Raw genomic sequence first — 24,097 nt, forward strand, 5'->3', positions numbered from 1 at the left:
ATTTCAGAGTGGCAGAAATTCAATTATGCGGAACGTCGTTGGAAGTTTATGCATAATGGCGGCGGACGAAACTGACTGACATTACCACTGGGGTGGGTTAGTTAGCCGCTTGTTTGCATGCAGCCTCTCTAATAACGCCACCCGTCACTAGGGCTTTCATACACGCCGATTATGTCCCAGTATAAGTCTAGACGAGTGACTTCACGCTATAGCGTAATGTAAGCTAAATAAGTTATGTACTTTCGGAATGTCGTAATATTTTGTTCTATTCTATTTTTAAAAGCAGCTTTCTAATACACAGCATACTTGAGACAGCCCTACCATACAACCCAACTCACATAGAGTGGATACAATAGAGGTGCTCGTATGTACGAAACCTATTTATAACTTAGGGGTTAGCGTTGACCTATTTTGATTCAATGGCTAGAGAAAACAGATGAAGTGTAAATATTTATGTAGAGTTTCATTCAAGAATTTTATACATAGAGACAGTAAAAGACAATAAACAATAATGCAATTGTGATGGCTCGCGCCTGTTGCGTCTCAAAATGGCGCATTTTATAGATACATAACATACATAAACAGTCTATATACGTCCGACTACTGGGCACAGGGCTCTCCTCAATCAACCGGAATGGGTATGGTAAATACTCCACCACGCTGCTCCACTGCGGGTTGGTGGAGGTGTTTTAACGGCTAATAACCGGGACCAACGGCTTAACGTGCCCTCCGAAGCACGGAATTATGTTATTTTTTCAGACAATCCGGTGATTCAAGCCTACTTAAGTCCTACTTAAGTCATTTTATAGATAAATTAATAAAAATATCGGTTTTATTATCTAATGTATTATGCTCTGTTAAAACTGATGATGGGTTAGTAATTGGGCAGTAAATTCATCAGGATAGTGTAAGGAAAACGAATTTCGAGCGCTGGCAATACTGACGGCACCGACTGGAGGTCACGTGGTCTACCATCAAACGTCATTTTCAATTCTACTTTTGCTTTGGCGCTAAACGGAAGTTATTTGTTATACGTACGTGTACTTGGTAAAAATATAATTTTATAGAAATTCGGATATCGAAATATTTAGCTAGTTAGTCTACATTAACTAGTGCGCGCTGCGGCCGACACAAGCAATCAAGTCTAGACTTATTTATAACAGTTAGCACTGAACCGTGGAACACACAAGTCTAGACACAGCAGTAGGTACAAGCCACCAGACCAACCACTTTCGCGCACGAGGACCGGCTTTTAGCAAAAATTTGATCAGTGAAAGTCCCAAGTGATTGGACACCACGAACCGAAGGGAGCGATTAATTTCGTCTATTCTCTACAATAATGCCGTGCCTAGTTAGTAGGGTACCACAAACTAAAGCGTAAAATGGACCATTGAAAATATAGTCTAGTGAAGCCACCTACTTAAATAAGGTATGAGAGCCTTGTACCTAACTCATTTTTATACGGTTCCACAACTAAATGGATTAATTGGATGTAAAAAAAGAATTGAATTATGAGCCTTTCTTTTGTATAAAAGTCATCCGATATATTATATATTTTTAAATATTATTACGTTTATTATATAAGTACTTGTAAAGATTTTGATAATTTTAATAGTCGCGTACACACAGCATAATCAAATAACATATATATATGAGACATACGGAACTCTACGATACAGTTATGCCTAATTTTTGTAGAGATGTGAGAAAGTTAAATAAAATCTCTGATCACGTCACTTCCAACTTTTACGTTATTCCAGAATTGATTGTAGATATAACGGATTTTAATTATTTCCATTACTCATAAAAATAAATCCGAGTTTCAGTAAAATATGTTAGATCGTGTAGAGAATATCTTACGCATAATGTGACGAACGCAAGTTTGGTACTATAAAATTATTATAACCAACACGTAGAAAACTTCATCATCGTCAGCTGTACGACGCCCACTGCTGGGCATAGGCATAGGATCTCCACGACGATCGGTCCTGCGCTGCCTGCATCCAGCGGCTTCCCACGACCGCGCGCGTCGCGTCGTCGGGCGCGTTAAAATCTTATTAACCCTACAACAGGCAACTATGGTTGCAACTCGCAAGTTATTATTTGACGACGTTACCTTACTTATATACAGGGTGTTAGTGACATCGCAACGATAACTTTGAGGGATGATTCAGACCACCATTCTGAGTTCTGTCAGAAAATTCATCAAAATGTTAGTGTTTTTTTAATTATTTTCAGTTTTAAACTTTTGGGACGGAAAATTCCACTTGATATTATCTCAGAATCGTAGTATGAATCATCCCCCTCAGTATTAGTTACGATGTCACTAACACCTTGTATATGCGTGGTGGAGGTCTGCGCCCAGCAGTGTGGTGTGCCATATAGGCTGTTTATGTTTATATATTCCTTAGCAGAAAGTACTACTGGTATAGAATCGTAAACCTGTTTCTCCACCTTACGTTAGTCCCATCAAAATTTAATTCCCTTGAATTATTTTGTTGCATCATTTGTCTTTTCGAGACCACCCAATAACTCAAGAGCTTTTCTTGGTACCCACTTATAAATCGGCACGAACTAACCGACAGACATAAAGTAAACGCAACAGCATCCATATCTCACTGGTCGCAGATCTCGAATTATCTCGCTTGATCGATTTACCGTTCGTACAACGACAAACAATTAAGATTAAACCGGCACAATTTGTTTCATGCAAACGAGTATCGATGAAGGAAAGCGATATTTGTATCGGTTTGGTAATGCTTACGTAAGTCACGCGAAAAATTATTCTTGTATGCGTTAACCCCTTTCTAATTGTATGACCAGTGTACATTATACATATGACATTTACTACCTAATAAGTATATTGTCAAGCGCTATTATTGCTATTTTACTTGACAAAAACTAATCAATTATTCTTGCCGCCGCTCTTACTTTAATGTACTATTATCTAAAGCACACAAATGGTTATATTTACCCACTCACATAATAAGTCTCAACAGCGCATGAACTAGGCTGGTTGCGTCCATATCTAGCATTGGCCGGCTGGGCACTTGACAGAGCGCTATCGCAGATATGGAGTCAATTTGCCGGCAGGTTCGAGTTACTTTTTATACCAGAGGTCGTTGACTCACCGCTAAACATTACCCGCAGTGTCAGTGCACCGGGAAACTCCACATCTGACCTTCATTCGATTTCCAAATTTGAAATCCATTTCTGTGACCTCGGTCGTGACATCCGAAGTAGACCCCTTCTGCTCTTGACACCGGAAAGGCCGTAGCCTAATTAATCTGTCTCCTTACCAGACTCTCAATTAAGTACGTACTGAGACCTTTCAGACCTCAGACCCTAAAAGGCAAACGCCATTGCACGCCACGTATGACTTTGACTGGATATTTTCTTTGTTTTACTGTTGTGTTGACTATTATTTTTTATGACTTTTCTCATAAGGAAATGCCGCAAGACCTAGTTTACATTGGACCTCGCCCACTTTCTTTCTTCTTATTTGCACGTGAGTGCATTATAATGTTCTTTTGTAAATCCTTACTTAGAAACTGAGCCAGAAAAACAAGTTTAAAAACTTGTAGTTTTCAAGGACTGTTACAGGACGCGAATCGCGTTATAGCTAATAGGACAAGTCTTGTTTTCTAATATGAAACAAGGAGATATGTTATCAGAAATTGACAAGTACTATAGGCAAGTTGAGAACAACTCGAGGTGTACTTAGGTAGGTAGGAGCGAATGTCATTTCTCTTAGAGACATCTGACGTCGACAGTTGTCTCGATTTATCTTCTTCTCGTATGGGCACTCTAATTGCGACAAGTTGTCGCCTCCTCACAGACGATATCTCCCCTTTTCAGATACGAACAAAACGATTTTTCATGTTCATGTACGCGTTGACAGACGGCCTTGGGAAACCGTGTCAGATATCGCAAAAGACGCAACGAGACCTAAGTATCGCTTCGATAGAAAGTAAGATCTTTTTTATCTTAACATACATCAGATCTAGAATTCACGTTTAAATGTACAATCATATCTGGAATACCCATAAGCGAAACTACGTACCTACCTACATGCAGATGTTCAATGAATGTATGACCGAGTTACCTAGAAATTTAGCTAGACACGGTCCGCAATTTACCTTTGTACAAATACTTGTCGCACAGTCGCTTTGAATGTCTGAAGAGATTGATGATTATTGAATTGGTTAAGTTATTGCTTCCAGAAATTTCAGACATTGTTCAGGCTTACTCTACTTTACCTTGAGACCTACAAAAGGAGCAATGGGAGAGAACGTTACGATTACCTGACCGCAAATAAAGCATTTTAAATGAGAAGACAAAAACTAATACAAAAACGAACTAGGTACTTACCTACAAACTGGTGTGGTACGGTACTTAATTATATTTTATGTGAAGTAATTTTATTCGTCTTAAGACCTACTAAGCCTCTCCTCCCGATAAATACGAGATATTTCATAATATATATTAACTTTTACGAGCAATCAACACTTAAAAAGGGTGTTAACGAAAATTTAGATTGGGATTGGGCCATAAAGCGGACTCCATTAGCCGACCGCATACAATTTTCGCTGCGATGCAGGATTTAATTTAATGCCCCATGGTCACCCTAAATTTAGCATCTCATGCATTGTTTTACATATAAACTGTACGATAAACAAGAGTACTTATCCAGTGTCGTCGACATTAAAATCCGGGAGTGGTTCCCTATGTCCCCGTTACAACGTTCAAGTTGCACGTCATGTTCTCCGCAGTAATGCAGACGGCGCCCAAACGATCCGTGTCGAACAAAACGAACGGTAGCACTTGACTCCGAACTGATTCCCATTCCGTCACGCTCACTTCTCAACCGAACTGACAGCCATAACTACGACCATTACTCCTCCGACTTAACCCTTTAATTGCCTGAGATAGAACTTAAAATCCTGCGTCCGTTACTTGAGTTAGGATCTTCTCGAGTCTCGGCGACACATGTGCAGATGCCACACGACTATTACAGTGATAGTTCTTCAGCTCTGTGAACTGGTCGTTAGGTCCACATTAGATCAGCCGTGTGCGATAATGTATCGCGGTCGCCAGGGGCTAGCAGTTGATTAGGTTGTCTCGCGTATTTGCGCTAGTTTCACAGCGTGTCTTATCTTGGCCCGACGCGCCAATATCTATCATCTCCCTGGTAATTGATACTTGATAGCATCCAGCCGATGATGGATAATAACGTCTCGTTGGACACGTAGAGATTGCTGAAGTATGAAACGACGTGCTTGTACCAAGGTCTGGCAGAAAAAGTAGCGCGTTAATAAGGACACAGATTGGAAGATGATTGAATATGACGCCGATAACTGAACAGCGAACGAATTGTTAATGTTATATCAAGATTATTCGAGGAGCGAGCTTTAATTAAACAAGATAAAACTCAAATAATATCTGAGTGCGGAGCCGAAATTAAGATGGTATCAGCGGAACTGTGGTCAACAATTACGGGTCTGCGAAGTATTGAGCGGAATTAAAAGGTTAACGAGGACGAGCCTCGTGCTCTCGAGATGTCCTCAGTGGACGTAATTCCTGGATTATTATCTCCAAAAGCCTTGCCAAATGAGTTTTGCCATTTCACTAACACTTCTCGTATAACTTGGCAACTTTAAGATAACTCTCGGGAATTGAAAACCGTTTGCTGATGCACTGCTCATACCTGTTATAAACTTTCAAAAAGCATAAATTCGAACATATTCAAACACGGAACTTGAAAATTCGCATGTTTCAAAAACACGTCGTCTCGTAAGTTTGCTTCAGAACTTTATGGCACTTTGAGCTTTAATCGGATCAAAGTAATTTTCCTGGAAATGTGACATAAAAATTGCCATCGTTAAGAAGTTTCTATCAATGTCGAGACTGGGTAGGTATAGGTCTCGGGGGCTGCGGCCTCGATGTGCTCTAGCCTTATAAGGCTTGGCGGCCGACGACTTGCGACAGTGCGCCCGCGCAGGTATTTTAGGCGCGAGCCCTAAATTGTTTACATGCAACCTGCAAGCTTTAATATGTAAGTAATTTAAAATGTCAACGCAATATAGTACGCAAACTTGTGTTCGCTCGTAATAAGTTTGACTACTAATTGAGTGCTTTTATAGGGTAATATAAAGCGAGTATATTACGTAACAGTAGCAGCAAGAACCTGTGTAAGTTGTATATAATTATAAGACTCTGGCCAGTGTTTACTTCCTTTCTCAATAACCAAAAGTATATCTGAAAATAAATTACTTCATGGTAGCAAATGATTAATTGGGTAGCTTCTTTAACTAAGATTAGACATCGTTACCAAAATTGGCTTCACTCAAAAAATTGCCCTTGGCATTCGCAATCACAGCAAATGGTAAAAAATCAATACGCTAATAAATCTTCGCCAAAACCGCCGACTACCAAACTGGGGCGGACAATCGATCGTCTGGAGTATTCAGGAGCGATTGGTTATTAACTTGCCTAATATGGGCCCTTGGAGCATTCTCGGCTGGCGCGCCGCAAAGGACGCCGCGAGGACGAAAGACAAGAAGTCGAATTTCAACTTAAAGGAACGAGAATCCAGACAGTTCGGCGAAACCACGCACGAAATGTTTGTAGTAAGCGAGCGTAATTTGAAATTTGGAAGGTTTCTTTTTTATTCTGGAAACACCGGTTCGGGAATTTATCGTGTTGCCGCTTTGTTGTAAGTCCAAATAGGGAAGACTGCCGCGCTTTGAGGTCAGAATACAATGGTTAGCAAAACATTTGAATTGTGAACCCAAAAATGCTCTTTTTAGCTATCTTAACTATTTCAGAGCCAGATTTCGGTACGTAGCTACATTAGTTTGTAAGATTTAATTTACACTAAAATCAACTCCCAGTGAGAGCCTTTACGATACAATAGATTTTGCACAAAATATTTCTATTTTCTCTCGATTGTTCCCGAGGCGATAAGGAAATGCAGCACCCTATCTGCGTATCCAAAACGAGCCCTTATCCTATCTCTTATCCTACATTATCTGTGTCGATAAACCGTATACAAAATACGGCTCGGCTTAGATAAAGCGTCCATTGTGTGCGATATTGGTAATGCTCATCCGATAATATTCAAGACTAACATTGCAATGCAGTTAATAGATTCAATGCTCATTTTCAGGAGCTCCAACTTTAGTGCGCGCACAGCTACCTAATGGTGTGAATAATGTAATTATGTAGTTAGATACCTAGAATATCAAAGATAAAAGAGATGATGGCAATAAACGAAAATAAAGGTAACTTCCTGGAGATCAAACGTATATAACAACAGAATACATCAACATAAATAATTCGTTTTTCAAAAATATTCCATAATCAAAAATATTTCCAAAAATGAAGCTAGGTAGGTTTTAAGCTATTTTCTTAAGAAAAAATGCAAGATTTTTTTCCCAATCGTTATCGGCTAGAATCAGCAACGCTCTAGTCTCATGTACCCGTAGAGCACTTAGTGCGTCCATTATCGTTATAAGGCCAGACTAAGATGCAGACAATGTACTGAGATAAGCTATCGACCCAGGATAGCCCGACATACATTTCTCTTGTGGAAAAAAGAACAGGATTAATTACAAGCATTTTCCTAGCGTACTGCACCTTTAATGACATTATATCAGCATTTTTTATGGGTTGAGATAAAGGATAACAAACAAAAAATAAACTTATTTACCTTACCAACTAAAACGTATTGTTATCCTTTATCTCAACCCATAAATTTTTATTTAAAATATTTACAAGAGTGGAGAAGACTTTTTTATAAATGAAATATTTATTAGTTACGGACCGATATCATAGCAATGCCTTCCACTTTTATACAAAAGTATATACTTACCTACTACTTAATAAGGTCAGACGATATCTACTTCCGTTATCTTCTCTAAAGTTACGGACAATAAATATCTTTAAAAAAATCGTGTCCACACGGAAGACTGCAGATAAGGCGTGAGAATATAACACAGTGGCTGATTTACAAGGGATTTACTCCACAACTATACAGCTGCAGTGGACTAACAATAGATTAGACCTCACCTTACTAAAACACCGCTTCGCAGAAGACTATGACTCATGGTAAAACAATGTTACTATATCGGTGGCGAACTCTTTATCGCGGAGGACTAGAGAGTCCAAATTCGATTGCGAACGTGTGGTACACATTTGAGTGTTATGGGTGCGACAAGGTGTCCATGCCATACAGCCTATTTAGATAACTTCTAACCTCGAAGATAGAGGTGCATTTGCTTATCGAGAGTTCCGGTGTCGCCTTTGCTGTTATGAAACCGCTCGGTTCTGCTTTGTAAGCTTCTTCGGTTCGATTTCCGTGTTATGACTCATTGATAGAATGACTCTAAGTAGTCCATAAAATGCAGATAAAAGTAAATCTAAGTATCTAGCTACTACTACCTCTAACGATAACACTCGACATACATAAATTCATGCCCGTAATCCCTAATGGGGTAGAAGAAGATATAACTTGAAAGTAGGTAGGTTGGAAAAACATACTAACGAAAAGGAAAATTTCTGATCGAAGTAAGTACTAAAATACCTACTTGACATACGTAATTAAAATTAGGTACTTATGTACCTTTTTGTAGGTAACCATACCTACCTACCGACTAATCATCATTAAAGAGAGCAGTTTAGATTCGGTAATGGTACAGTAGAAATTGATCGCCAATTTAAGAGAAACAAACGAAAAGTAGTCTACAATACGCCCACAGTAACAAAAGCAAAAATAACATCAGACGTTCAAACTACCCAGCAGCTATACTTACAGGTATTTAGGTATATTAAATCAACTAAGAAACACGCAAAGGTGTTCCTTAAAATACCGACACGGAAGCCTCGAAATTGTGGAAGCGAACAACCTTGCACTCAGATCAATAGAGCCTTGAACTTTCAACCAAACCAAACATAGACCAACCTAAATACCTACTAGGTACCTTAGGAACTTCACTAGGCCTAGGTTGTGTGCATCACTAATGTTAGTATGTACTTACCTTACTAATTATAGGCGCAATACTTGCCAAGTCAGTTCATAGAATTTGCATTAATATTGATTTCGAACTCAAGTCAACACGCCAACGCATTTTGGTGATTTATTGACTAAACAGTTTAAATTTCGAACGACTGATTGTCGTTTTCAATGTTTGCGTTTTGTTTATCGTTGAAATGTCGTTAGATTTTCGTTTTGAGTTTGACTTTAATATTTAATTTACTTTCGCGCGTAAATGGTAGACAGACGATGTGATAATTTATTGAAGGCAATAATAATAAAAAATATAGTTTTAAGTTTTAGTAGTTGAGTCTTAGTTAGGTAGGTACCTGCTTTATTTTATACTAGCTTTTGCCCGCGACTTCGTCCGCGTGGAGTGTTATATAAGAGAGAGATCTTTGTGTGTGTGGGAGTGCATACTTATGCAGTTTAGATTTTTTCATACAATTTTTTTCCCAATAACTCCCATTTTTCAAAATACAGCCAAAAATAAACTTTATATTTACTAAGGTATGCATGCATGCTAGATTGAATCAATTGATTGAATTGATTTTTTTTTTAATTGATTGTTCATTGAGTTTTAATTTTAATACACACTTCTTCTCTTCCCTTCAACGTTGCTGTGCCCTACAGGGTCCATGTTTTAGTTCCTATGCCTATGTAACACCCCATTGTACTACATGGAATGCAATAAATAATTTAATTGAATTGAATTGAAAACATTTATCTTACGCGGTTTCGATTTTTTCATACAAAGGTTTTTTCCGCTAACTCCCGTTTCCGTGGGAATTTTGCAATATCCTGTTGCAACTAAGCTTTAAGTTAACTAAGGTACCTGCATGCCAAATTTCAGGCGTCTAACTTAAGCGGTTTAGATTTTTCATACAAAAGGATTTTCCCGCTAATTTCCGTTCCCGTGGGAATTCCGGGAATTCCTTTCTTAGTGCACCTCTACGGTACCTAAGCTATGTCCCTTCAAATTTCAAATGCCTACGTTTAGCCGTTCAGGCTATGCGTTGATATGTCAGTCACTGAGTCAGTCAGTTTCTCCTTTTACTTAGATTTGATTTTTTCATACAAATGTTTTTTCCCGCTAACTACCGTTCCCGTGGGAATTTTGTAATATCCTGTTGCAACTAAGCTTTAAGTTTACTAAAGTACCTGCATGCCAAATTTCAAACGTCTAACTTGAGTGGTTTAGATTTTTCATACAAAAGGATTTTCCCGCTAATTCCCGTCCCCGTGGGAATTTCGGGAATTCCTTTCTTAGTGCACCTCTACGATTTCTAAGGTACCTGCGAGCCAAATTTCAAACATCTAACTTGAATGGTTTAGATTTTTCATACAATAGGATTTTCCCGTTAATTTCCGTTCCCGTGGGAATTTCGGGAATTCCTTTCTTAATGCACCTCTACGGTACCTAAGGTACCTGCATGCCAAATTTCAAACGTCTAACTTGAGTGGTTTAGATTTTTCATACAAAAGGATTTTCCCGCTAATTCCCGTTCCCGTGAGAATTTTGGGAATTCCTTTCTTAGTGCACCTTTACGGTACCTATGGTACCTGCACGCCAAATTTCAAACGTCTAACTTGAGTGGTTTAGATTTTTCATACAAAAGGATTTTCCCGCTAATTCCCGTTCCCGTGGGAATTTCGGAAATTCCTTTCTTAGTACACCTCTACGGTATCTAAGGTACCTGCATGACAAATTGCAAACATGTAACTTGAATGGTTTAGATTTTTCATACAAAAGGATTTTCCCGCTAATTCCCGTTCCCGTGAGAATTTTGGGAATTCCTTTCTTAGTGCATCTCTACGGTACCTATGGTACCTGCATGCCAAATTTCAAACGTCTAACTTGAGTGGTTTAGATTTTTCATACAAAAGGATTTTCCCGCTAATTCCCGTTCCCGTGGGAATTTCGGGAATTCCTTTCGTAGTACACCTCTACGGTATCTAAGGTACCTGCGAGCCAAATTTCAAACATCTAACTTGAATGGTTTAGATTTTTCATACAAAAGGATTTTCCCGTTAATTCCCGTTCCCGTGGGAATTTCGGGAATTCCTTTCTTAATGCACCTCTACGGTACCTAAGGTACCTGCATGACAAAATTTCAAACGTCTAACTTGAGTGGTTTAGATTTTTCATACAAAAGGATTTTCCCGCTAATTCCCGTTCTCGTGGGAATTTCGGGAATTCCTTTCTTAGTGCACCTCTACGGTACCTAAGGTATCTGCATGCCAAATTTCAAACGTCTAACTTGAGTGGTTTAGATTTTTCATACAAAAGGATTTCCCTTCACTACTCTGCTCCTATTGATTGTAGCGTGATGAAAAGTATACTATAACCTGTCCAGGAGTGTGAAGAATAATTGTACTAAGTTTCATTTAAATCCGTCCAGTAGTTTTTGTTTCTATAAGGAACATACAGACAGACAGACAGACAGACAGACAGACAGACAGACAGACAAAAATTTTACTGATTGCATTTTTGGCATCAGTATCGACCACTTATCACCCCCTGATAGTTATTTTGAAAAAATATTTAATGTACAGAATTGACCTCTCTACAGATTTATTATAAGTATAGATTAAGTAGTTATTTTTTATTTCTTACCACGGAGGTTGCATTTGCATACCTTCCAGCAAATCTAATCTAATATTTAGTTATCCGTAAGTAGTTACATATTTGTGGTTTATTATATTTTTGCAAACAATATATTTAACCTAGTCTCCCGGGTAATATTTTTAGACAGAGATAAGGTAAATGATGTGGTGTATTGAATAAGTTTACTATTGTTATGTACGATGTTGATGTGATAAATTTAATGTTCCGCGAAACCCATATATGATAAGGGCGCGATAATCGTGATAATACGAGTGATCAGTCACCTTGTTTGCGACCACGATCGATAGCTTATCGCATTGATAGCTGGTACATACTTGATAAAAGTCTTTAATAGGTGACGTCGACATTTTCTTTCCAAGTAACTGCCTTTAATGGATTCCAATTAGTTTAACTAGAGACTGACGTAAGTACTTGCTCGTCTATTTCAAGTAGGTACCTATGTTCACATATCGATATCTACTCGATCGAAGACTGTTTAAATACAAAACAACAAGACAACATATTTAAAATTACAAAATACTACTTAGTAATCAACTTTGTAGAACTACCCTCAATAACATTTATATTTCCAAGTAGAGTTCATGTAGAGTAATTAGTAGCACCTAGTCATGCATTAATTCAATAAGCTTGCAGTGTTGCTAGTTGCAATGTTTTTAACATCACCGCAGTAGAACATTAAGGGGCTAGTTTACACTTATTCCATGTGTCACGCAGATTGGCGGCATGAAGTCGCGTCAACCGGCCGTCGCCGGGAGCGACGAGCGGCGGGAGTAGCGGACTCACCTGCGAGGCGAGCGGTGTGTCCCGGCCCAGGGGTATCGACATTTTGCTCTAGCGGCGCCGCCGGCCGCGCCCCGGCGCCCGCCCGCGCCGCACCATCCACCGACGCACCACCACGGGCCGCGCGCCGCCCGCTCCACGCCTCGTACCAAAGAAAAACACTTTCCCCCAAAATGCGATTTTCCACTCTATACTCCGACAGGAAAAATGTCACGGGCGGTCCACTCCACACATCACCTTATAATTCTCATTCAAAATTGAATCACTTATAAAAGTATAAAATCCGGTGTCGGAATACGAGTTTGTATGAAAACCGGCGATGGGTCCAAGCGGCGGAGTGACAGTCGCCCCGACAGGCGCGAGCGTACGACTGACGGCGCGCGCGGTCGGAGTCGGCGCGAGACACCCCGCGCGGCGCGCCTCCACGGCCCTCGCCGCGCCGCTATACCGGCGCACGGGCGCGGGGTCGCTCCACAGCCTCCTTCATCTCAGCCCCACGGATCACATGGACACGTGCGCTCGCCACGGGCGTAGTGCGGTTATCGAGCGCGAGTACACATGCGCACTCCGTTGCACTATCGCCGAGGCTCATTCATTTGTACAGGTCTCGCCTCGCACAATACACACCTGAGCAAATAATGTGGAACTTCACAATAGACGCGTTCTTTCAACGCTGTTCAATTAGCTGGACCCGAACTACTTAACATTACACTTCATTACACAAGTCAACGCGTGCACTCTCCTGCCTATATTTGTTTACATTATGACTAGGAGACAGGATTACAATTTCTGGAACGCCTTCGCAGCAACGCGCGTAACGCATGCACTATATCATATTATAAAGTCACGTAATCAATCAATGTCAAAGTTTCTTCATCTATCTTCCAGCAATATGCTACGGTTTACGTCAGCAGAACAGTACGATAATATTATGCGATAAATGTAAGGATTTAAGAATTTGTGCACATTAGTGTAAGTATTGTATTAGACAGTGATCCTTTTCTATCATCAACATACCTAAATAGAGAATAAATAGTTAGCCAGAAGCTGACAAGTAGCTATTTTCAGAGGATGCTGCAAAAAAAATCATCACTAATTTAAGAGCCACGCTCTTATCGGTGTAGCATTTTGCATGCTACTTTTTTGGGAAAAATAATACAGTGGTTTCCCTCTTGCCTTCCGCCCCGCAGTACTCTGTCTCACGCGAGGGGGATGGCGCCCAGAGTACTTAGTCAAAAAAGTAAAACTTAAAAATCTGTATAATAATCAAACCTTCAACCAACCAACAATAAAAATGCATGCAGTCTCCTCAAGACATGTATCAAGGGAATTAAATTTTGATGGGACTGACGTAAAGAGGAGAAACAGGTTTACGATTCTATACAGTAGTATGTGTTAGTGACATCGTAACGAATATTGAGGAAGATGTTTCAGACCATGATTCTGGGTTAATGTCAAGTAGAATTTTCCGTCGCAAAATTCATGTTATTTTTTTATTTATTTTTTAATTATTTTCAATTCTATACTTTTGCGAATAATGACCTGAATCATCAGTCCCAAGTATTCTTTGCGATGTCACTTACATCCCGTACAAGTACATAGTACATGTAGCCATACAAGTAGGTATGGGTGTTAGTGACACCGTGACGAATACTGAGGGGGATAATTCAGACCATGATTCTGAATTGATATCAAGTGAAATTTTTGTTTTTATTATTTTCAGATCCATACTTTTGCCACGGAAAATTCCACTTGATATCAACTGAGAATCATGGTCTGAATCATCCCTCATAGTTTTCGTTACGATGTCACTAATACCCTGTATTTTGCTGAATACGACGTTAAGAGTGTAAATTCTGAAGTCGGCGCAAGTTTGAAAGAGAGACGGTTGAATAGTATGTTCAGCACCTGCATCCACATGAATTAAATAACCACTAACGGCTTCATGTTGCCTAAATGCCTACTAACACTGATAAGGGATTCCTTCATACAAAAGACATCAACGAGTTCATTGTTTTTCTTCCATAATGTGTAATTACCTATTTTCCGCCGTAACTTTAAAACTACTAAAGCCATTATAATGAAACTTGCTCTTTTTCTTAAGTTTAATAATAAAAAAAGAAATATTGCGCTACGAATAGTAGTTTCTGAGAAATTTGACAAATATTCACCCGTGAAATTTGTCACACGTGTTTCAGAAGCCCACATAGACTAACATGTACAAATTTTATGCATTTCCAACAAAATCACTGTATACATACGGGTCAAATTGATAACTCCCTTTTTGTTGAAGTTGATTAAAAATCGTCACAGATCACAGATAGATAAAACAACGTCAATAAGTAGATGGCCAGCTACTTAAATCAGTAGATAAACTGAAAGTTTATTGCCAAAATCGCTAAGGCATCGTATTGGAATCTGTACCGATTTTACGACGCCGATCCAGATTCCCTCGCCATTCTACAGCACTAAACCATTTGCAATACCATCAAATTGTATTACATTGTCACACATGCGAAGGGTGTTGAGCAGGGAGTGTCGGCGTGGGCGGCGAGGCTACGGTAGCGCGCCCACTTTTCCTTTCCGCGACGTTCACTGATCCAGATTACGTCATTAGCATATCTAGGTGTATTGGGCTATAGCCTTCGGTGGCTGCGTGGGCGCCAGGACCTACTATATCCTTCACAAACCCGCAAACTTAAGTCATTCATATTTAACTTCGTACTTTGTAACATTCTGACCGAGTGGTAGAGTCGATCGTAGGTACCTATTGCTCTGTCAAGCCACACTCGTTTTCTTATAAGTAGCTTTGACATAAGATAATTTCACGACTATATCCCAATTGAGGTAGTCAGAGGTACATTCATCGCAAGATGAACTAAAAGTACGCACACCTCACAGTGCTTTCTGTTCGACCAACAGGATAGATACAACAGGAGGACCCGTATCGTCATTTATTAGATAATGGTCGAGCCAACTGTGTCAGTGAAAACCGCACTTAAGACAAATGAATAACTCATTGGTGTAAATCCGTCACCGGGGTTCGGGACGCGCTCCTCGTTTGAGAAGCAAACCAATGAACCACAGGACCATAGCGGCTGTAAAAGTAGGTTTGATGGCATTAAAAAACGTTATTAAAAAAGTTCATTTAGGTAGTTGAGCATTAGTTTTCAATTTTACGTGTGTTTTTCATCTGCATTTCGTATGGAAGTTAACACATCTTCTTCTATCGTGTGGGTTGTGAGGTGGATTACCAACCTCATCAACCCTGGTGTCAGTTAACACATGATACACACTTATACCATTTGCCAATTGAGTAGGTAGATATTTTAATAATAATAATAAAACCAATTCTTATTTTTGTACTTCTTTCTATGTAGGCGTCTCTGTTCTTCCGGAATGCTCCCGGAAGTTGGTAACGTGAAGTTTACACCGCAAAATTAAAGGCTAACCAGCTGTCACCCCTACATTATGTTACCTACACTTCCGTTTTTCTACAAAGATCGATTGAATTCCAAACAAATGTTCATCATAACTCATAATAAAATCGAGTCACAGAAAAATGCAAACAGACAATGACAATGTCGTCTCGTGTTACAATTTCTAAACAATGTTACCTACTTATATACCTATGTACAGTCACTAAAAGTAGGTAAACGAATTAATAAAATATCAACTTTGAAGAAAACTTCTAAAACATGATGCGTAAACCCTAATTATTAGAATCTAAATCAATCCGGTTAGCAGGTAGGTACCTATATGCTAGTAAGTATACAACTAATTCACACAAATTATATCTTTTCTTCGGAACTTTATTCTTGAGGATCGCTACCACATAGGTATGACATTTCACAATGAGGGACTATCCAGGCTATGTTTCCCAAAAATAATATAGATGGCACTGTCGGGATTTAACATATTTCCTTCTGATATTATTACTTGGCCAGGAAAATGACCGCCGAGCGGTCACATCTCGGTTCACCAAAACGCATTGTTTGAAGCAAATTCTGACAAAAACAATCAGTATTGCATCAGCTTACTTCAATAATGGTTACTGCAACGAAAACACCGAGCCGGATAATTTATAAACCAACGCAATTGTTTTGCAAATTATATAATACAATAGTTACCTGAACTCCTTCCATTCCACCATCGTATAAAGTCCAACGTCCGTACGTGGTCATCTTGACACTTCACTGGACAACACACATCACCTTAAAAGTCCAAAACTTTGTTTCCAAGTCCAAACAAATATTTTTCCCACAAAAACTAATATTTTTACTTTTTTTTGACTCGTAGCAAACAAGTGTGCGCGGACGCAGTTTCGATACAGCTATGTGACATGGCCTCGAGAAATAAACTGTTTAGTGCTTGATTAGCACAACGTGTGCAAATCAGTGCCGGCGACCACTGCGCTGGCTCTCGCAGATTGGAACTATTGAAATTGATTGCTGCAGGCCACCGCAGGCACGTAACTAGGCGATAAAGAGACGAAAATTGTAAAGTACGTCGTGCTGCCTCCGTAAGGAACATCTTACCTACGAGAATTTAATCTTAACCCGATTAGAAAATTGTTATAATAAGCTTATAATAATAAAGGAACTGATTACATATCAAACAATGCAACGTAATTACGTGATTTGCTATTCTGTTACTTACCTAAATTTAAAAAGAAAATTTTGTGAATGTTTATTTGGCAGAGTAATCTTTAACCATTTAAGAGTGCTTAAAAATTCATTGTACTTATTATTTTGTATTTATTGTAGTTTTAATAAATTAAATCAACGTTCAAGACATTGGTATTATGTACATATTACCTGTTTTCTGACGATCTGTGGCTACCTACCCTCAAAGGCGTGTTCACCCTTAGATTGAACGAATTCGAAGGATCACGACACGACGACATCACAACTAACCTTACAAGACTTACAACTTTACTATCCCTTTAGAAATTATGAAAACGGCGTCCATGGTCTAGTGGCGGGCTCACGATCTGGAGGTCTCGGGTTCGAATTCCAGTGCGGACACAACACAAAAACCACATAGTGTTTTAGTTAGGACATAACAGGCTGATCATCTGATTGTCCAAAAAGTAAGATGATCCGTGCTTCAGAAGGCACGTTAAGCCGTAGGTCCCCGTTACTAATTACTGATGTAATTGTGTAGTCGTTACACGAGCCATCTCATAATAACACTAACACCAGGGTTGCTGAAGTTGGTAATCCACCTCACAACCCACACTTGGCTCAAGCGAGCTCACCACCTATCACGTAGGTCTGAGAGGTGGGTACTTAGTTCACGTTGCAATAGACCTCCGACTACCCCGGGATATAGTCAATCAATCAATCAATAATACTTTATTGCACAACGACATAATATACAAAGGACATAAACATACGAATAAAAACATAAGTACGTACAATAGTCAATAGTAGTAGTAGTATAGTCGTGAACTTATGTTTATGCAAATGTTAACATGGCATTTTTTAACGTGCCAAATACATCTCTGAGCGTTCACTCATTGGCATTATTAAGAAGATTGGATGAAATGGACCTTGCGGACTTGTTTACTACTGGCACAGTCGACACACATACACGGTGCACTGATATTAGACCCCATTGTTACACAATCACTGTGGGAGCAAACAATTGAATAAACACAACGCTAATAAATAAGCAATTTTAAAATCTGCCTCTTAATCACATTTTTGTGAATGCTCTTGTCAATGATATTACACACTTATGACGAACGTAGATGCTTCAATGCTGGATTGCAAATATGAATCAAAAATTTGAATCAGAAATCAGAATCAGAATCATTTATTTACGTCATTTCCCGAGGTGTTATGGCTGAGGAGAAGAAATGACAAGAAACTGCAACAGCAACACATCTTTTAAGTACAAGTTATTTAATAACTAGAGGAAACACGTTCAATAAGTAATACCAGACATTTTCATCATTTAGGTAATAAATAATCTTATAAGCTTTTTTACATAAATTTATTTTCTGACAAATTTAAAATATCATCTTGTATTTTATTGTAAAAACGATAAGTAATATACATACATAAAACCACGACTATTTCCCAACGGGGTAAGCAGAGACTGGAATTCCCTTTGCTTCGATCCTAATATACTTCTTTTGCTTTCTCCACTTTCATCAATAGTTTCAAACACGCGTGTCGGTTCATATGATAAGAATAAGAATAAGAATAAGAATAAAATAAATTTATTGCCAGTAACAATGTACATTTGCTATTTTTAATGTCATTCCCGATAAGAAATATACTTGGAACTTAAGTACAGCCGCAAATTCCTGATATCCGCGATAGCTCGGAGAATGTGTGACATACATCTTAGTGTTTGAGCAAATAAAAAACATAGAACACGTTCAGCTGCTTCTGTTCCCGGGTATGTCGTAAAAACCGACAGAGAGATTGTGTCCTCTAACATGTTGGACTAATGTTATGGGCGATAGGCTGACCATAAGGTTCATCATATCCATCTTTAGACTTCGTATCAACAGTGGCTGCAAGTTGTCTTTGATTACTTGTGGCTCTGCCCACCCCATTAGGGATTACGGGCGTGAGTTTATGTATGTACATCTTAGTGTCACGGGTTCGAATGCCAGCTCGGACTCTAAACCCTATAGTAACATATAAAATACGGTTCTAAAGTGGGTACATGATAATAATGAGCAATATTATGTACCCACTTAGAACCCTGTCGCACTATCATATTTGAGACTTACGGTTTAATTTGTCAAAAAAAGTTAATGTGACATGATTTCAAAGGACATATGTCGTGGCCATCTACATCATGATGTGGCCAACCAGTGATATTCTATTTCATGAAATATGACCATTTTCGTCGAACACATCATGAAATGATCAATTCTACGATCTGGCCACGACATATACATATTAGTACTCGTGACTTTGAGTTTGAATTCGTGTTTGGATCATAAGATTATGAATATCATTTGGTTTCCAGGATTTATGCTCGGTTAATGGCAATAGGTTGTTAACCTCCAAGTATTCTGTAATGGCTTTTGTTTCTTGTCTCGAGCCTATCACGATCAAGCCGCATGATGAAGAAGTACATTTCATATTGGATCTTTCTGTGAAATAGGTCATCGATATAGCAACAGATAATGTGAAAATGCTTTGGCTCATGTATCGACTCCTAATGCTATGTTTCTAATTTATTTGTACCGAAATGGAAGAACCAATAAAACAATCAAGTCGGTGGTAAATAAAAAGTTAATTTAAATGCAGCAAATTGAATTTAATCTTAAAGAGACGGACATTAGTAAGAGTATCGGAAACTGCTACGCTATGGCATCTATGACATCGTGTGTTGTATTTATCGGTTGCTACGTCGACTCATACGCAACTCCCTCTCGATCTCGTATTGACGAAGATCTGCTCGCTCCAGAAAGTCCTGGCGCTCCAAATACCTGAAGGAGTAGAGAACAATTTGTTAAATATTTGTTTTTAGTTTATTTATTTATTATCACCCCCAACCCGCAGTAGGGGTACCCCAATTGGGAAATTGGGGTTGTCAGAGGTACATCCATCACAAGATGCACTGATTACTAACGCTTCGACAAGCTTTCTATTAGACCAACATGATAGTCGAGACAGTGGTGCGTGTTCTCGCTTTAATTTGTCCAATATTATAAACAAGTATTACAGAACACTATAAAAGTGGATGATCCACAACAATAAAATCGGTACTTTGGTTTTGTTTGATGTTATGTTTGGTATATGATTGTATACCAAAGGGGAGTTGCGAGTCATTCCCAACACAAGTACTCTAGTTACTTACTGGGAAGTCTCGACAACAAACTTCGTTACAATTATGTGAAATAAAACTATTTTTATTTTTTTTTATTTTTTATTATGACAAACGTCATCATTTGAATCATCGATAATTTTGATTATTTACACCCAAAACCAAATTCCTCTATATACCTTTTAGTAGATGTATTGACTACATATAAACATAGTAAATAGTAGAAAGCTCGGTGATGCGTGCGTACTTTCTCCCTCTTACGATGGATGTACCTCTGACTGCCATGATATAGTCATGAGCTTATGATGTTTAATGTTTTATTTGTTTGTTTTGCTTTTGTGTTTCGTTAGGAGTGGGTGTACTATAGAGACTAAGTCTTCGAGGACACAGATGTGATACTATGTTGTGTTTAAATATTATTTGCACAACTTACCCATGTTTTCCTTTATTGTGACTTTGTATTTCCTCTTCAATTCCTTCCTCCTGTTTGTACGTAGCCCAGTCTAGCTTAGACTTCTCTAGGGTAGACAATTTGTTCTTCTGGTTGAGCTGGCCCAGCACGTTAGACAACCCACCACCGCGACTGCGCGACGGACCACCCAATTTTACTAAAATCGTAATTGGAAAGATATTATAAATTGTATAAAATATTTAGATTTTTCAATGTTTAAAGCTTTGATTACTTTTACGGAGGAGCTGGGTTTAGTTGAGCTAAATAATTTCATGCATAACGTTCTACGCAAAATAGAGCCTATTAATATACCTATATAAATATAGTAGTATTACTGCTTCATTTTAAAAGTAATGAAAACTCTTTATAGTTTTAATTACAGATATTTACCTGCAGCAGGGGTATCTGCTGCTTTGATCTTCTCCTTAATAATATTGTTTTCAACAACTATTGTTTCGCCGGCAAATTCGAAGATCCTCCGCTCCCGAGCCTTGTCATCCTCCTTATTTTGTTTAACATCAGCAGTTTGAGGTTTAATGGTTGAAACTGTTGGTTTTGGTGCTTCAGCTATGGCACTTACTTTAGGTTTAGGCTTAGTATCTGTTCCTTCTAGAAACTTCGCCCACAAATCATCTGCTTTCTTCTTTTCTTCTTCAGGACTTAACACTTCAGGTACAGGTTTTTCTTCAACTGGTGGTTTTACTTCTTCAACCTCTTTGACACCTCTCTTAGTTTTACGTTTCTTTTTGTCCGTGGCTTCTTCAGCGGCTTTTCGTTTCCTTGCCTTGTGTTCTTGTTCTTTTTCATATTGTAAATCGGTTTCGTCATCTGCCGACTCCTCCTCTGATAGTTGTTCAGGCTCTCCTGGTACGAAATCTTCGTCACTGTCGCTGCCTGACGACATCTGAAATACATTTAATAGATTGTTAGTTGTCTTAGTACTTTGATTTTAGATAAAATAAAATAACAAAGTAAAAGTTGAGTATTACCTTAAAATTCTAGATACATAAAAAATATATTCTACAAAATAAAGTTTTGTTAAATAAGAACATACAATTAATGTGATTAAATTACAATTTATTGAGTAAATAACACAAGGTTAAGGTATTTTCTTGTTGCGGTTCCTATTTTTGACATTAGATACTTCATAAAAGTTGCTTCCAGTCTTTGTCCGACGTTGAGCCCTTTCAATGGCTCTTCTTTGTTTTGCAGTGACTTTTTTACCAGCAGCAGTTTCACCTTTACGCCTTTTTCCTCCATGTGGGACTTCTTCCACTGTGAATACTCCACTGGCTGCTTCAAGCTTCTTTCTTTTTAATTCCTTAACAGTTTCTGGGTCATTTGTCAAATGATCTTCAACATCACTACATTCATTTTCATTCACATCACTATAAAATTCACTTATGTCTGATGAATCACCATCATCATCTTTTTCTTGTTCTCCAGTTTCTGAATCTTTATCTGACTCATTTCCATCATCTATGTTCTTTAGTTCTTCTGGAATATCAATCTTTTCAAGGGGTTTAACATCATCTTCATTGTCAAACTGTAGACCTACTCGAATTTTTGCAAAGTCTTGTGCTATTACAAGTTTATTCACAGTAAGTACTGGTTTGTCTTTTATATCTGCCTCAGCTTCTGGTTCTGTAACTTCTTGTAAAGCCTCTTCCTGTATTTTATTATCGTCAGATTTTGCTTCAGGTATACTTGATTCAACTTCTTTGTGTTTTGAGAGTGGCACTTCAAAGCCTTCTGGAGCTACATAAAATGGCAGCTTACCTCTCTGCCAATCATTAAGAACCATCCTTGCCACCTGGTTGACATCAGGCTCTCCTTTTTTCAATAATTTGCCAGTTCTAGCTGCCAACTTCTCTAAAAATTCAGTTGATGTATCCCAGTCATCAACTTTGTATGTTTTGATCATATAATCCTTGCGGACCCTCTTGATAACTTCCTCTATATAGTCCTCTGGATTCTGTACCAACTCAACTCTTACTACACCTTTAAGAACCTTTTCTGTATCAGTTTCAGCAGAAGGATAAACAATTCCTGGGCAATCTATAAGGAATATCCTTCTCATTAAGGTGATGTACTGCCAGACTTTAGTTTCACCAGCTATAGGGGCAACTTTGCACACTTTTTTAGATCTCAATGTGTTGATTACTGATGATTTGCCAACATTAGGATAACCAATCAATCCAACACTGATCTGTTTCTTGTCAATATGTAATTTTGCAAACTGACGCAGCAAATTAATAAGTGAGCCTTTACCAAATGGATGAGTTAAAGAAGCATGGAAAGCTACAGTAGGATACTCGGCACTTAGTATAGCAACCCAACGCTGGGTTACCCAGTTTGGAACCAAGTCAACTTTGTTTAAGATAAAAATTAAATGCTTATGAGGCTTTTCTTCTCTGAGGTATTTTTCTACGTAAGGACACCTAGTGCCCATAGGGTCACGAGCATCAAGCACTTGCAGCAGAACATCAGATGAATCTACAACTTTATATAGTTCATTCCATATTCTCTTACTCATTCCAGCACCAAATACCCAGTCTCTTTGCCCTTCCCTGACACCATCATCCTCCTTAACTCGGTCCACGTCTTTAGTTTCATCATATTTTTCAGAACTTTCTTCAACGGCTTTTGACAGTGAATGTAAATCACCAAACTTAAGGTTGACTCTTTTCCTTTGTTTTTTAGGTCCAAAAGTTTTATCAAAGCCCTCTGTATCTAGAAGATGAACTCTAGCATTCTTGGCCTTTTCATTGAGTAATGTGATTGGCAAGTTTGTGGGTTTCATAACAACTTGATAAGGATTTTTCACAGCAGCTCCAAATTCCTCCTGGAATTTCTGCAATGCATTTTGTGATATGACTCTAGAGTTACCAAACCATTTTTGATTAGGTTCCACGCGAGCCGTGGTACCAGAGGGCAACCAACCTTGGAAAGGCGCAGGAGTCAATATTTTTCCAGTTTTATCTCTTTTCGCCTTAAAATTGCGGTACATCTGCAACCTTTTGATGGTTCCTTTAGTTCTGGGGTTCCCTACACCTTTCAATCCTTCAGTCGGACGATCCGGATTCATAGAGTGCCCGGATTTGTTGAACCCCTGTTTCCGGGGTGCCCCCGGGGCTGACCGCACTTTTACCATTGTAAATGAAGCTTTTCTATTCTTTACACTATCTAACTTCCAGATTCTTAGCACTCACACGCGGTTTAGAAATTATGTTACAGGTTAGCATGCAAGCACGTACTCTTTTGACAGTTTTCGACAATGGGAATGGGAATTGATTTAATGCCAACTTCATGTCAATACCAAGAAATATTTCATCAAAATTAATAAACAACATGCTTACTTTGAATTTTGTGGTTTACGCCCTTACTATCACCTAATTACACCAAT

At 38.6% G+C, this 24,097-nt stretch overlaps 1 protein-coding gene across 1 annotated transcript; it reads right to left on the reverse strand.

Moving 5' to 3' along the window:
• Positions 1-19,709: 19,709 nt before the first annotated feature.
• LOC126372324 (uncharacterized) lies at positions 19,710-23,987 on the reverse strand. Its single transcript, XM_050018025.1, has 4 exons — positions 21,827-23,987; positions 21,082-21,595; positions 20,674-20,848; positions 19,710-19,902 (listed from the first exon to the last, which is right to left on the reverse strand). Exons 1-4 carry the CDS (start codon positions 23,843-23,845, stop codon positions 19,809-19,811), a joined length of 2,802 nt encoding a protein of 933 aa, XP_049873982.1. The 5' UTR covers positions 23,846-23,987; the 3' UTR covers positions 19,710-19,808.
• Between the last annotated feature and the right edge of the window lie 110 nt (positions 23,988-24,097).

Source organism: Pectinophora gossypiella, chromosome 14 (assembly GCF_024362695.1).
Source record: "Pectinophora gossypiella chromosome 14, ilPecGoss1.1, whole genome shotgun sequence".
NCBI lineage: Eukaryota > Metazoa > Arthropoda > Insecta > Lepidoptera > Gelechiidae > Pectinophora > Pectinophora gossypiella.

Excerpts from the sequence above, each read along its gene's own strand:
- LOC126372324 (XM_050018025.1), bottom strand. The coding sequence starts at position 23,845 with ATGGTAAAAGTGCGGTCAGCCCCGGGGGCACCCCGGAAACAGGGGTTC. Across the intron at positions 20,849-21,081 it reads AGCAGATACCCCTGCTGCAG|TAAAATTGGGTGGTCCGTCG; the intron begins GTAAATATCTGT and ends TTACGATTTTAG. Across the intron at positions 19,903-20,673 it reads CACAATAAAGGAAAACATGG|GTATTTGGAGCGCCAGGACT; the intron begins GTAAGTTGTGCA and ends CTACTCCTTCAG.